The 16,172-nt window shown below is 32.8% G+C and overlaps 1 protein-coding gene and 1 non-coding gene across 3 annotated transcripts; one reads left to right on the top strand and one right to left on the bottom strand.

Moving 5' to 3' along the window:
• The first annotated feature begins 13,186 nt into the window (after nucleotides 1–13,186).
• Nucleotides 13,187–14,485, top strand: LOC149235700 (copper transport protein ATX1-like). 2 transcript variants are annotated; one of them, XR_016268314.1, is made up of 3 exons: nucleotides 13,187–13,550; nucleotides 13,665–13,746; nucleotides 13,874–14,485. XR_016268314.1 is itself a non-coding variant. In XM_089461443.1 (3 exons), the coding sequence occupies exons 1-3, from the start codon at nucleotides 13,515–13,517 to the stop codon at nucleotides 14,010–14,012; spliced, it is 267 nt and encodes an 88-aa protein (XP_089317569.1). In that variant the 5' UTR covers nucleotides 13,187–13,514; the 3' UTR covers nucleotides 14,013–14,485. The 2 variants fall into 2 exon arrangements, 1 of the variants encoding a protein (XP_089317569.1); XM_089461443.1 differs by having other exon boundaries at nucleotides 13,864–14,485.
• A 136-nt stretch (nucleotides 14,486–14,621) lies between these two features.
• LOC149235699 (U6 spliceosomal RNA) lies at nucleotides 14,622–14,727 on the bottom strand. The gene has a single exon (XR_016246831.1). It is a non-coding gene; the product is annotated as a U6 spliceosomal RNA (small nuclear RNA).
• Between the last annotated feature and the right edge of the window lie 1,445 nt (nucleotides 14,728–16,172).

Raw genomic sequence — 16,172 nt, 5'->3', positions numbered from 1 at the left:
CTTTCATCTTCGCTATTAGGATTAGCCAATCTTCTATAACATGATCAAACTGACGGTAGTACTGACATGAGGGGTGCGTTGGATTTTGAAAATCGCGTGCAAAGTGGCCTGGTTCTTCGCAGATGTAACAAATTATTTGGCCCATACATCTTCCAGCTCCTCCTCCTAGTCCTCTTCCTCGTACTTGAAATCCTCCTCAAGCTGTAGGCGAGCCTTATTTGTTCTGTGTGCAGTTTTCAACCTGCATCCTATACCACAGAGTCTTTTCCATCATTAGTTCATTGCTTCGACAATTCCTCTTGTCATGACCAACCAATTTACAAAAGTTACAAAAAAGTTACTTTGGAGACTATATAAACTTCTGCAATAAGGAGAAATTATTAATTGAATGTTGTCTTGAAACTTGGCAAATACTACACCAGGTACTTGCACTAGTGCTTGATCTAGTGGAAGATTATGGTTTTAGCGGGTTAAGACCTCCCGCAACTATATAATCCCAGAATATAGGGCATTGGTCCTTATGATGGCCTTCATCCTTGCATTTTGTGCACCAAACTTCAGATTGTGTCTCTGTCTTAACCTCCTTTCCCTTCTTCAAGTCCTGCAACTCCATATGCAGGGTTGCTAGTTGTGCTTGGATCTGTTGAACTCCTACATTTGTATCCTAGATTGGCGAAGCTTCTAGTTTCATCTCGATTTCTAATGCTTCAGCCTGCGACCCAATCTCTTGCTAAGATAACGGTAATCTTAAGTGAGGTAATAACGAAGATATGTACCAATCCCTATGTTGTTCATCCGATATTTGAAGGTTATACTGACTTAGTACTTCAATTGTTGATTTATATCCCATGCAGATTCATTAACCTTTTTCTTAATCTCCTTGATCTCAGTCACACACTGAGCTTTTGACTTTGGTTTCGTAAACTCTGCATTTAGCGCATCCTTCATATTAGCTAATGAAGCAGTTGGGTGAGTCATGTTGTATCTGATATACCAGGTGAGCACCCTGTCCTATAACACTATAACTAGATGCACTTTCTTTGTATCATCATCATTGATCTGTGTGATTTCCACACAACTTTTGTGTCGAACCAAAACTGTTCAGGATCCTCTGATCCTTAACCCCTAAATACAAGCATTTTTATCGTATTTGTCATACTGAATAACATAGGTGGAGGTGGAGGTGGAGGTGTAGGTGTATGAGGTGGAGGTGAAGGTGGAGGTGGAGTGGTTGGATGTTGAATTACGTAAGTAACCTGATCTACAGTCTGCGCCGCACCTCTAGGTGTACTAGGGTTACTTCGCTCTTCATCACTTTCAGATTCTCCCAATATGGGACTTCATTCGCTTTCAACAAATTTGTCTTGATCTACTTTGAATCGCTTTCCACTTCACGTAGATCCAGTTGGACCCATTTTAAACATTAAGGTAAAGGCATAACCTTCTTTTTTCACAAAAGCATTTTAATCTAGGTTTTTAGCGATTCTAGGTACTTACCTCTTGGACCCTTGAATAATTATCGTTCGTCTACGCTATAAGACACAAACGTATCTATTGCAAATTTAGTGCTGAAACCACATAAGATACTATCAATCCAATAATCAACAACCCACAAAACCTTATAATCAGATCTTTCAAGGCATTTGATGAGTTCTGGAGTCCACACAATAGGATCTTCGCGGTTATGAGTAGGTTCGCTATCCACTAATTTTGGTAGCCACTCGTACAACTCGCAGGGGAACAATGAAAAGAAAACTTCGTGCACTTCTATGTAAAGATACCTTTGTAAGAACTTTTCTTTTGACAAATGTGGATTCCTATTCTCCTGGCTTGCAAAATCATGCATCTTTCGATCTATCCATTTTTCGATTTCCTTCTTAGTCGATATCCACTTATGCCACATCACACATCCCTCAGATAGATCCCAGTCCTGACAACAAAACCATTTGTTGGCTTGAGGGGGCTTCGACCCAAGTTCATAGTTAACTGAGCTAACCAACAAAAACCTACACCTTTCAGAAACAACCCGCGTAGTGCAGGTTGCAGCCTCACATGAGGTAGTATTAGGGGATGCTAGAACCAGGCTTCTGCATCCAGAAGGTTATGTGATGAGGTTTAAGGTGATTTTTGTAGTTTTAGTTCAAATCTGACCTTCACGAACCCTTATTCATGAGAATTAGATTATTTCCAATTAAATAAAGTTATAAGCTTCGCATAACTATCTAATCATGCATAAAACAACATCTAATAGTTGATCCAGGTCTTTGTGGAGAAATTAAGATAAATTATAGATAAATATTATTCAGTTGCACATAAATACAGAAAATACACAGTGCATAAAAATAGACACAGATTTTCTTCAAATATATTTCTATTACTTCATATCTTCTTTTAAAACCTTTCTAGACCCTGAACACACAGCTGCAGGGGCCCACACACTCAGTTGCAGACTTACCAAGGTCTTCGTGCACTCAGTTGCAAGAGCCTTCCCCTTCACCCAAAAACACAGAAAGATCTACAACTTACAAAACCAAAATCATATCAGAGCAAGTGGTTGATTAATTCATTTCCTTAGACTTGCTAAGACATCTCTTTATATACCCTTCACTATTAAAATTCCATGGTCCGCAAATGATTGACGAATCTCAAAACAATATCAAAATATAAGGAGTTTTGACCTTCCTAAAACCCCTTGACACCTATTTGACTTGCGCTACTCACGCTGCGCTCCTCAAAATGTGGAGTCTTACAATATTTTAAAAAAAATTGACCCAGGGGACCCTGTCCCAACAATTTTGTTTCTCTTCTAGGTATTTTTCTTATTTATATGGTTCTTAGGAGCCCCATACCCATCCTTAAATGCATTAATTCATTTTACTTTCTTGGATATTACAAACTCTTATTTAATCTAGTGTATATTTTTGAAGAGGTTCCATAGAGAACTAGCATGACTTCACAGCTAGTGAAATATTTTGACTTTAAGTTTGAAGTTTAAGATTTCAAGTGTGTAACTCCTTTCATCCCTATGAGTTTGAATGCTATTATACTTTAAAGTTCTTGGCAAATATGTTCCATTTTATTTCTTCTATTCAATATGTGGTTCTTTATTTTTTTGCTATGCTCGAAATTGATGTCAAAGAATATTAAATTTTATTCATGGTTATGTAAATGATATATCACATCATTGTGAATACTCATTCCATTATAATATCTTGGTCCTCTCTTAGGCATTTCTTGTTTGTATTTTTATTTTATTTTTGTGTTCTTTATTAAAGAGGAGCATCACTTCTATAAAAATGAGAGGGGAAACCTTTCCCTCAATGTTATCTTCAAGGTTTTGACCAATCACAATGATCAACATTAAGCATGAGGTAGAAGAAGCACAATGATTTATAATGAATTTGACTCATTAAATCATTGGTAGGATTCTTGTGATCGAAAGGTTATAATCAAGAATTGTGTTGAGGACCAATGCATGTTGGATATTGCTACCTAGTTGTTCGTGCTCAAATAAATAGAACATCAAGTCATGACCTTTATAAAAATTGGGAAAACAAATACCTAGAGCTTGAGTTAATATTATTTCTCTACATTCCTTTCTCACTAAAATTTTGGCCCATCTTAATCTCCCGCATGAAGTGATAATGTCCCCCACCACCCACAACTCTTTTGTATTTACTTCTATTAGGGATTCCTCTCACTATAACTCTTTAGGGTTAAATAGGAGGTTATAGTTACTCAATGCTCTGCTCAATTGGAATTGGTGGATGTTGTAAGGTGAAGCTCTCCTTGTGGATTAATTAAACATGGACATGTGCTTTATGGAGAATGCTTGGGAGCACCTTGGGGGAGTTGATGGGCTTGACAATAGTAGCTCATCAAGGGCTAAGTTATTTTCTTTATTTGCCATATTTTTCATGTAGTCCTATTGTTATATTAGTTTATACAACAATACACATTTTAACTTTTTACCATGGTGAATCGATAACTTGTTGGAGTAATATGGATGAGACCCGAGATATACCAAGAATTTATGACTTAGCAAGAGCCGAGACTCCACAAAAGTGGGAGAACCTACTCCCTTAGGCTTATCATAATGGGCCAAAGATACCCCCATGTGAAATTTGAAATTAGGTGAAGAGGATAACGTCTCATTATACCAATCACTCAATCATCCCACGAAGAAACAATATACAACAATACTTTCCTTTTTACCATAATAAATTAGTAACTCATTAAAATAATTTAGACAAAACCCAAAATCAAACCAACACCTACCACCATAACATCAATTATAACAATATACTTACCATATTCATTAATTTAAGATTTAGATCAACAAATTTAAAAATATAAAAAAAAACATTATACTTTTATTCACACATCAAAACATATTACAACTTTTTATATTATAATACTATTAATTCAATCATAAATCTTTATATACAAATATATCTATTATTACTATATAATAAATATATAAGTATTATAAAATATATGAAAACACAATATAAATATAAATATAAATAAAATTTCAACCATACTCCTTTTTCCCATAATTAATTGTTTTTTTGGTTTGTCCTGCCGTAAGTCCCACTTTCCTCCCTTTACCAAACATGTTAGTCACGATAAATATCTTCCTACATAAAAAGCAACCACATATGTGTATCGACTCACCACTCAAAAGCATTTATTAGACCGGGAAATCATTGGCGATATTATCGACCTTTTTAAATAATTACTTCACAATAAGTATTTTATTTTAATATTAATTTTTAAGAGTGAGTTTAAGTATTTTATTTTAATATTAATTTTTAAGAGTGAGTTTAATTATTTTATTTTAATATTAATTTTTTAAAATGAATTTATAATATGTTTATGTTGTAGGTTTATTTTAGAATAATTTTTTAATAATTTAATTATTAATAATTATTATATGGATGATAGAGATTTAATTTTTATAAAATATTTTTAGTATTATATACTTATTAAAAGTTAAAATTTATTTTTAAAGTAGTTTTTTGTTTTTTTTAATTACATTTATTAATGAATAGAGTATTATATGTCAATGGACGCCTAGCTTGAGTGGTAGGGATGGTGGTTTGCCATCCCATCCACTTAGGTTCAAGTCCCTGGAGATGTGTCCTGTCATAGTAAGGTTGGAGAGATAGGCATCCCATTGGAGTCTGAGATCCCGACTCTTGTACCAGACGTCTCAGTCCTAGGCTGAACTATGAGTTCCTAATATATGTGGCTTGCAGGTTGTTGCATATATCTAGAGAGGTTGCTAGTTCCCTACAAAATTTTCTTTAAAAATTAACAAAATGCCATATTAACAAATGTCATATGAATTATGGTTTTTTTGGATATGTTGTATTCATAAGCCATGGTATTGTAATAAAAACTATTTAAAAATTAAGAATCTCCATGATTAAATATGAGCGAATCTTCATGGTTAAGAATCTTGTTACATGTTTTTTTTTAACTGTATATATGTTTAAGTTATATTTTGTATCATTAATAATAATAATAATAATAATAAAGTTATAATTTAGTTATTTTTATAACTTTTTAATTTTTAGCAGCTTGAGATGTATTATGAGATAAGTGTTTTCATGCTTATTATGGATTGATGCCTATTGACATTCACCAACTATTTAATTTATATGGTTAGGCTAACCTAATTTGAAAAAAAAGAAAAGAAAAATGAAAAAAGAGAAAGAAAGAAAATAAAAGAGAGAAAAAAGGAAAAAGTATTATTACTTATAGTAATTTGGTTGAGATTTTATATTTTAGATTAATTTTTAAAATTAATTTAAATTATTATAATTTAAAAAGGAAATAAACTTAAAATTTTTAATTTTATTATGTGTAATACTTAAACTTATTTTCTTTATTTATATTGTTCAAAAACCACATTATAGATTTAGTTCATAAAAAATTTCTAATTGTTTTTCCTTTCCAACATGAATACACGATTTTACAAAAAGAGGGGTTTTGTAGGTGAATATCTTACAAAATTGTTCCAACAAAATATCTGAGCAACAAAAAGAGGGGTTTTGTAGATGGATAACTCATAAAACTTCCCCAACAAAACACAAACTTTACAACACATTACTAATTGATTATGAAACCTTTCATGATGGCTTGTTGCATGCATGTGTTTCCTCGGGTTTGCCACGAAGTGACTTGGGCCCCTAATTTTCTATTTTTAGGTTTTCTTGTATCAACCAATTTAACTAATTTTTTATTAGACTTCATCTGCCATTAGGGAATTATAGCAGTTTTGATTTGATCATTAATCTTTAATTCAAATATCTTCAATTTACACCCCTCGCTATATGCTTTCGATGGGACATCTCCCACAATTTTCCAGATTATTTTCATGATGTTTTTCATAGGTTTCTCCTTTGCAAGGGATCGATTGCAAGATTAGGAGAGAATCCTAAGTGTGTTCACCTAATGTTTTCGCTATCGAAAGTCCCTAGTAGAGACCATATATATTTGCTTGAATATTTGTCACATGACTAGGACCACATGAGTACTTGAACACTTTGTCCTCCTCAAGGCCATAGAGTACCCCTCCCTACCACCCTTGATGTAATACTTAAACACCTCAATAAAGAAAGAAAGTTATTATTTTTTTCTGTTTTTAAAGATCTATAAAAATTCAAAATATATAAATATAATTGTAAAAATATAATTATATTCATAAATATAAGCTAAAATTTTAGGAGAATTTTTGGAAAATTGATAATTTGAAAGATTGATCTGCCACTATTACACCACATACAACTATTTCATAAATGCCACAAACGACCAGTTACAATATTCTCTAAAGAAGTCTCTCTCTTTCACATTTTAAGGCACCTAAATGGAGAGGCAGATAGATTGGCTAACTTCATGGTGGAGCTTGAAAGTGGACCCATCGAAATTAATGGAAATGATAAGGGATTTACCCCCATGCCATGACCCAGTGTGAATGATCCTCGATCGAAGAGCTAGAACAACTGGCGGCCACTTGAAACTTTGGCTGAGGGAATTTAATTCTCGCATGGACAAAGGCATTGTCAAGATAATTAAGGAGAGACCACCTTGAGGCCTTAATAAAATTAGGTCGATATGTGGTAATTTCTTGTACACAATGATATTCTCCAAACATGCTAGGATCGCGACAATGGACAAACAGCTTTGATCCTGGGTGCTTTGAGATTCATCCTGGACACATTAATGGTGCAGGGTATATCACAACCCCTCCCATCATTATTCATAAATTTGTTGAGAAGAATGTTGGTTCGACTCCTCATGAAGGACAATTTTGCAACCGATTTAGACTTTAGTGAAGATCAAGGCTTAATTGAGATAGAGGAGCATATTTTCAGGAGAAAGGACACAAAATGCCTATTTAAGAAGGCTTCTATGGGTCTTTAGTCACCTTCATTTCACTTATATGGTGTTCACTTCACATTTGTGCGCATATAGATCATCTAGCATTGGCGATGAGAGGAGAATGACACATGGAGTTTGAAATGGAGAAGTGGAAGAAAACGATGGAGCTCTTGTTAAAACTATTAATGGGTCGAATTGATCTTCTTTCCAAAAGGCTGGACGTGATGGAAAGTGGAAGTGAAGCGAGGGATAGATTGGCTGAAGCAAAATTCAAATGCCTTGAGGCAATGGTGGAAAGGAAATTCACAAAGTTGAAGGCAAAGTTAATGACTAGTAACGTTGAGGCATCAAGTTTTGACTTCTTCGTAAATGTTTAAGAATTCATGTTCGGCGAGACATATGCTAATACTAAGGAGCAACAAGAACACTCCGATGATGGTGCAACAGGCATAGGAGCGAGCAAAAAAAAGGTAATCTGAAATGGATATGATGAAGTTGGGGCCTCAAAGCCTGTATAATCTTTGTATGGTTTATGTATTGCAAGTACATTTTGTTTTTGGGTCAAAATTTTAGAATATATGGAAGATACCAATGTAGAATTATAGTATAGAGAGTTCATAAGGGCAAAAAGACACTTTTATGGATTTATTGGAATATTGAAGCAACAAAAATAACATAAGAAAGTTTTGTAGTTCCATATGTAAATGGTTTTAGCCATGCAATCCAGGCTTTATAATAGAAATCTAACCAATTCATTTAATAATAATAATAATAATAATAATAAAACAACTCTATTTTGTAAATACTTTCCATTTTTTTATAATTTATAAAATTAAGATTTGAATTATAAAAAAAATTCCAATCATAAATTGTAAATATTTATTATGAATAATATATAATCTTATCTCTTAAACATATTTATTTTTCGATAAGCATTGAATTTCTGAGAATAGCTATGAAAATAATCTATTATTAATGAAAATTTTTGATTAATTAATTTATAAAATTTTAAAAGAATTATAAATATTGTGTTAACTGTTATAAAAGATTTTTATTCTAAATTTTATAATATATATATATATATATATATATATATATATATATATATATATATATGATGATGATGACAGTGATTAACATTTATTAAGACCGATGAGGTCTATTGGACCTTAAGAAAAGAAACTAGTTGAGACTTTTTGAAATTTTATTTCTATAATCAAATAGAAGGGAGAGGAGCGCTTTGAGATCATTATAGTTATCTTGGTTGAACAAGTCAAGAAGGTTGGAAGTCTGGAAGATGTTTTGAAAATGAGAACAAATGTGAGTGGGGGTAGAACAATCCAAGAGAAAGTGTTTTTCATCTTTAATTCTCTTAGTGTCACACAAAAGACATATTCTTTCTTCCCAAGATGTTTTAGGGATATACCAATGCCCAGTTTCATTCCGAAGTTTGTGGGAGCTGGTTCTTATCTTTGCAATGTTCATTTTCTTCTTAGCACTAGTCAAGACAGAAATAATTCTAGTTAGCGAAAGAGGGGTTGATCACCTCCTTATAGTACCTTAGCTTCCTTTTCCCCTCAAGCTCCTTATCATCCCATAATTTGTCTTGAAATTTGGAAGTGATATTATTTTTAATATCATCTCTATTCTCCAAGATGATCTCCTCCTTTGCCCTCCAATAGTTGAGCCATGTCTGGGCATCCTTGTGTCAACCCTGCTTGAGCAACCTCTTGGTTTCCATGTTGTAAAGTTTCTTCTTAGACATCAAAAAATGAAACATAGTCATACTTCCAATAGTAGAAAAACTAGCTTTAATAAAAAAGATAAATAAAAAATATTATCTTTAATTTTGAGGTTAAATTATAAATTATTTTTAAATTATCTCAATCTTCTTTTACAATTCTAGAAATATATAAATAAAAATTCTAAATTAAATTATTATAAATTTATTTATTTAATATGCAATATATTATATAATTAAATCATAATAATAATAATAATAATAATAAAATTATATTGAATAGTCAAAAGTGTCACGAGTTCTATTTTACATATATATGTGGGAGATGTGTAAGTTTTGTTTTTATTATTATTTATTAATATAATATGGAAATAATTACAGATGATAATAATTGATAAATAAATAATTTATTTGAGATGTTATAATGTATGAGATGTTATAATATATCTGATTTAGTGTTTTTTTTGGTAGGTAAGCACCCATAAGTGATTTGAACTAGTGACCTAACATCAAGAAGTGCCTTAACAATGCACTCATTCGCCATCAATCCAAGACCCATGAACTTTAATTTAATAATTTTAATTATATATTTTAAATTTTAATTATTTTACATTAATTATATATATTTATATATATTTATATATTTGATTATAAAATTGTTTTCTCTCAAAATAAATATGTTTTTTTCCTTTTCTTTTAACCAAATAAACCCATTATTATCTAATATCAAATTAAAATTATTTAAATTAAAAAACGAATCCTCTATTTGTACAAAGACATGTCATCAACTCTCCCTATCTCTCTGTTAGGTTCGTTGGACATTACATTTGGGTTTATGTTAAGTACTCTTTATTAGAAAACATTTATATTGTTTTTAATTTTCTAAAGAAAAGGATATAGTTTGATGGTCTTTAGTGTAGCATAATTAATAGAGGAGTTTGAGTTTGTTTATTTAGTCATTTGATAATATATTTTTAGTTAGATTGTGATTTATTATAGTTTAAAATACATGTATGAATATTTAAATAGATTCAACACTTTGAAGTAATATTGGATTTTTGTAAATTAAATGACTTAAACTTATATTCTAGTGTTTTAGGTGTTTTCCATAATGTTGCAGAATCAATTTATGCATTTAAAAGTGTATTTTAAACAATAAGAAATCAAATCTTGTTAGAAATTGTATTGCCAACTTTCAAACAAAAAATCATTTTGTCTATTTATTTTTTAAATAGTAATTAATTTTATAATGTTAATATAATTGTTTTAAAAATGACGTAGCCTAATCTCGCCTAATCCCATGAGGATCGAGCGGAGGGCGACAAGGTGTTATTTTAATGCACTCCATGGTAATTCGGTGGGAAAAAATCTAGCCATGCTAAGAGCTGGTGTGGCCTAGGCCTCGTGAAATGAGTAGGTGATTTTGAAGGCCTTAAATGCCCCTGGGTCGTAGCTACCCAAGCCACAATCAAGCCACAAGTTAGAGGTGCGGGTTATCTCACCACTCATATAGCCTAACAACACAAAAATGACATACCCTAACTATTTGACAAAATGATTATTTTTGACACAATACAAATTTGAGCAAGATTATGATTTCTTAATATTTAAAATGCACTTTTAAATACATAAATAAATTTAATACCCTAAATAATTGTTAAGGTACTAAAATTTACAAATGCACAATTTAAACTTATAATTGTTAAAAATCTCTATTAAAATTGGGCCACAATTGATCATTAAAAAATGCATAAATAAAAACCATTTCATTACACGTTTAAAAATTATTGTTAAGGTAATAATAATTACAATTGATATATTTAAAGAGTATTTTTCAATGAAATAGTGTAATAAGTACCATCATTATGGCACATGAGTGCATGATGTAGCGGTCAGGGCAGTCAGTTTGCACGCACGCCGGCCGTGTTCGAATCTTGTGGAGTTGCGCGGAGGTTGTAATGTACACTGTTCCATGGCGTATACTATTCCGGTGATGGCGAATATTCCGATTGTATGATGACTTCGATGTGACAGTTATTACCATTGTCTGATATGTATAGAATATAATAAAAAAAAGCCCTATAATGTTTTTGCTTGAGAACTAGCCCCTCCCTTTTTCTTTAAAAAAAAGTACCATCATTATCGAGTGCCCCCACACTGGTCAAGAAAGAGACATTGAATGGTTATTCATGCGGCTAATGAAATCGCAGTTCATAGCAAAATTTAAAAGTGAAAAATTATTTGTTTGGTAAAGTCCTTTCATTTAATTAAAAAATGATTTATTTATTTTTTAAATTTATTTATTTAGCATTTTTTTAAACTGAAAGTAAAGTTCTCTACATGCGGCAAGATTTGTATTATCATGACGATTGTTCAGTAAAGTGACGTCAGTGACAAGGAAATGCAAGAACTCTCTCAAATGTGGTAAAGCCGTAATAGATCATGAGTTTGATTGCAGGAAAACCATTAAAATATTCGAGCAAAAATACCCCACAGAAATATTGAAAAATACCAAGCAATTAGCTTCAAAATAAAGCAAACTTTGAGGACAACATGACAAACTTGACTTTTGTGGAACAAGAATCGAATGGAATAACAAAACAAGCAACGCAGAGACGGTTTGAAATACATTCGGTGTGTGTGGAAGAATATGGCCGTGCACATCAACCGAACCCAACGTGATTCCCAAGGAGTAAAGGGTAAAAGAGATGGAAAGAATATTGTAACCAAAACCCACATGTTTTCTCTTCTCTATTCTATTCTATTTATTTTTTGAAGTTACTTATCTTGTATTCGGTAAAATTATTTTTGTAATTGGTTTATTTTAAAAGAAACCAAATTAATAATATAAGTTCAAAGTTTTGAGGTTGTTAAGACATTATTTAATTAGAGGATTTTGTAAATAGAAATTTATAAAAACATGTTAACTATGCCAAAGCTTGACATAAATTGACATGAGAAGATGAAAAAGACTATACTTTCATATTGCTTGCCATGGGAGTATGGGTGATGCCCCCATGGGATCAGTGGAGTGACTTGCTTTTATACTGCTTGATGGGGTGGGTGACGCCCCCATGGGATCAGTGAAAAGACTTGCTTTCATATTGCTTGATGGGTGGGTGACGCCCCCATGGGATCAGTGGAGTGACTTGCTTTCATATTGCTTCATGGGTGGGTGACACAGTGGAGTGACTTGATTTCATACTGCTTGATGGGTGGGTGATGCCCCCATGGGATTAGTGGAGTGACTTGCTTTCATACTGCTTGATGGGTGGGTGATGCCCCCATGGGATTAGTGAAGTGACTTGCTTTCATACTGCTTGATGGGTGGGTGATGCCTCCAAAGATTTGAACATGGGATTTGAGCCTCCAGAGATTTGAACATGGGTGGGACTACTGCAAATCAATTCCTAAAACTAAAACTCCAGAGGTAGGAGTTGGTGATGGAACATGCTTTCATATTGCTTGTAGCCTCCTACACTATGGGCGTAGATTGACATGGAAAGACAAAAAGAAACTACAGATTGACATGAAAAGACAAAAAAAAACTACTAGTGTTGCAAGCAAAAAACACAGTGAATCATAACAACTATTAGGTAGAAATCTCTAGGCATTCTACCTAGTTGGTCACTACAGTCATTTAAACAAAAGAAGATGTTGGCTGATTACCATCATCTGAAGAGAAAAAGATGTTGACTGATTTCTTGCATAGAATGGTCAGCTTGTGCTCTATATTCTCAATTTTTCTATAACTCCCCCAATAAAATGACATTTAACTTTGTCTCAGCTTCGTGTCATAATAGATGAAATAAAAAAAACTCATGAAATAGACCAAATATAATAAAAGCCACAACCTCTTTTGTGTGAACTGACATGAGATCTGGTCCTAAACACCCTTCTCTTGTGTGAACTGACATCACAATTCTCCTAAACACCTTTGTTGAGAGAATATTTTTCCCAACGTTATTCACAAAGAAAAACAGTAAAAAAGCAGAGATGGAAAGAATATTGTCAAATTTAGTGTTATAAAACAACTCAGGAATCTCCCTTCGCGAAAGCAAGCAAACAACTACCCACACAATCTGGTTTTGTTCGTTTATCCTCTCCGTTCTTCTGAGTTCCTCTATTTTTAGCAGTAAGATGACCATGAATTTCATGTGTGTCATCTGCTCTGCAAGATCATCCAGAGGAATATGAGAACCTCATCCGTTTCTTCGTTCTGCAGTCTCCTGCTTATCTTCATCCAAAGGCTAGGTCATCAAAGATTCATGGCGGTTGTGAATTCCAGAATTCTGCTTTAAACTTCTTCCTTGTTCTTATGAGTATGGGATAAGCAAAACGAAATTGATCTAGATTGCAGAGGACAAACCAGAAGAAGAGCCCAATGTCTGCTAGTGATCCAGATCCAGATCAACCACAGGTATAGTTTTATATATGCATAGTTGTATTTGTATTCTAGTTTGGCCACTAGTTTCTATATGAATTCTTTCATTAATGGCTGCAATGCTTGTATATTGGATTATAATGGGTGCAGTTTTATACATTAGTGTTGAAGATAAGAATGGACTGTAATGGCTGCTTCAAGAAAGTGAGAAGAGGTCTTCTTAACATACACAGTAAGCATCTCTTTTTCTTCTTCTTCTATCAGCATTAGGTCTAACTTTTTCTTTTTATAATTCCAAGGGAAGGCTGAGACGTGGTTACTTATTGTGTGTGGAATGATATTATACGAGACATCTATAGCCATTGGATAGACAGAAAGGAGAGCACAGTTAAGGTTGAGGGATCATTCGACCCAGATGAAATGGTGAAGACCATTGCAAAAAAGACTGGTAGGCGGGTGCAAGTGTTGGACCGGTACCCTTCACCCACTCCTCCCTGAACTGTATCTTGAATCCTATTTATATGTGCAATTTGAAGCAGTGTCACAGGAATTTGGATCCTCCTCCAGACAAAAAAGGTTGTGGTTTCTGTAAGAAAATATCTAAACTAAAATAGTGGGTCATAGAAATTTCGTAAGAAAATATCTAAACTAAAATAGTGGGTCATAGAAATTTCTGATCCCTTCCATGGAGAAATTTCTGATGCCTCGTGATCCTAGTCCTCCCTAAACTGTATCTGAATTCCAATTTTATCTGCAATTTGAAACAACGTGACAGGAATTTGGATCCTACTCAAGGGAAAAAATAATTGTGGTTTATGTAAGAAAATATCTAAACTAAAATAGTGGGTCAAGGGAATTTCTGATCCCTTCCATGGAGTAATTTCTTATGCCTCGTGCTGCAACGGATTGACCGGGGATCTGTTATATGAGATTTGTTGTACTAAGATTGTGTAATGCAATTCTTCTTATTATATATTGAATTCATCATTATTGCATTATATCTGTTGAATTCTGCGTCCATTCGCCTTCCCAGCAATATATCTGTTGAATTCTGCGTCCATTGCCCTTCCCAGCAATATATCTGTTGAATTCTGCGTTCTTTTGCTTTCGAGGCCAGAGCTTTTCTTGATTGTGGGTGTCATCTTTGCGCAAGGCCATGTGAATCTACTCTGTATTGTTCCAATTTTATGGGATGTCTACTCTGTATTAAAGCTTTTTTTTTTCAGTAGGAAAAAATCGGCATATATATATTAAGATATGGATCATGTTACATATAAGACCGTAGTCTTAGAGTATATGGATACATAGCTCCGATATTGCGCCTGTAGAGTATCAGCAGCATGAAAAGGCTATGTGTCAAGATATAAAAGAGAGCATCGGCGAACTATTTACCAAGGCAAAAACAACCTGGTATTGGTAGTGGTGTCTTCTATGGGTTAATTGATCAATTTAGGGTGATATAATTATATCCTCTTTCTATGGGTGAATTTAGGTTGATGATAATATATTTTGTTACTTAGATTATATATAATCTAATGTGGAATAATTGACGTAATTATATTGATTTATTTAATTATTGAAGAAATGGTATTTTATATTTTAATTTTTTTTTAAATAAATTAGAATTACATAAAATTAGAATTTATTTCTAATTATGTTTAATATGAATTTATTGTGGATTTGAATTTGAGTGGAGAAAATAACAATTTTTTTTCTTAATTATCTAAGATAAACTCAATTGATAAAATTTCTTAATACCTATATGCTTTTTATCACCTATATATTAAGAATAACTTTGAACACTTATAAATTGAATAATAAATTTTTAAATTTTTCTATAATCAAGCACTATATTATTTTTATTTTTTATAATTTTAAATCTTTAATGTGAGTTTACTTAGTATACTATTATATATTTATTTTTATTTTTTATAATTTTAAATCTTTAATGTGAGTTTACTTAGTATACTATTATATATTTAGTAAATCTCATGGTATGATCCTTTTTCCATAAATAAAGTCTCATGCATTAATTAATTTAAATTAAGAAGGGACAAAATATGGAAGAAATGTGCAGCTCTCAGGTGAGACCAGTTCAACCTAAGAATGCCTGCACTCAACTCTACTCTATCAATTAGCCAATAATGGCATACATCTAGGGTTACAAGTTACTTGAGGAGTTATAACAATCTCCTCAAAAATAGGATCTAAGAACTAAAAAAGATCCATAATCTCAACAAAACATAACTAACAATTGTAACCACCCCTCCCACATTTACCCAGTTTAACCGGCTTGCCAGGGTAAACATGAGACAAAGAGCTACTATGATATGACTTGACCTCCTAGATCTAATTAAAGAAGTGGGGCCAACAACTGGAACTTACCAACCACAAACTTATAGCTTATAGGGTTCACATGACACTCAGAGGCAAAACAACCTCTCCCAGTGTCGAAACTCTAAACTAGATTGAATTTTTAGTGACTTGGGCCCACAAAAACATGCATGACAAGGCCTCCATGCAGTTATGGCCCTCCAGCTGCATGCATAAGCCTGTTAGGGTGCGACTATAGCAAAAAATTACAATTTTAAGCATGCGGTCCCAGAATCAGTGCCACCTTTTTAGGGCTTGTTTCCAGACCATTGCCTAGAACTCAAT

Source organism: Pinus tabuliformis, chromosome 8, assembly GCF_031772625.1.
Source record: "Pinus tabuliformis cultivar Carrire ecotype Pingquan chromosome 8, CPIR1, whole genome shotgun sequence".
In the NCBI taxonomy this organism is placed as follows: Eukaryota; Viridiplantae; Streptophyta; class Pinopsida; order Pinales; family Pinaceae; genus Pinus; species Pinus tabuliformis.
Note: the sequence above shows the minus strand (reverse complement) of the source record. Positions and strands in the feature narration are given on the sequence as shown.

Coding starts and splice junctions, on each gene's coding strand:
- LOC149235700 (XM_089461443.1), top strand. CDS start 13,515: ATGTCTGCTAGTGATCCAGATCCAGATCAACCACAG. Junction 13,551..13,664: donor CAGATCCAGATCAACCACAG/GTATAGTTTTAT, acceptor TAATGGGTGCAG/TTTTATACATTAGTGTTGAA. Junction 13,747..13,863: donor AGGTCTTCTTAACATACACA/GTAAGCATCTCT, acceptor ATATTATACGAG/ACATCTATAGCCATTGGATA.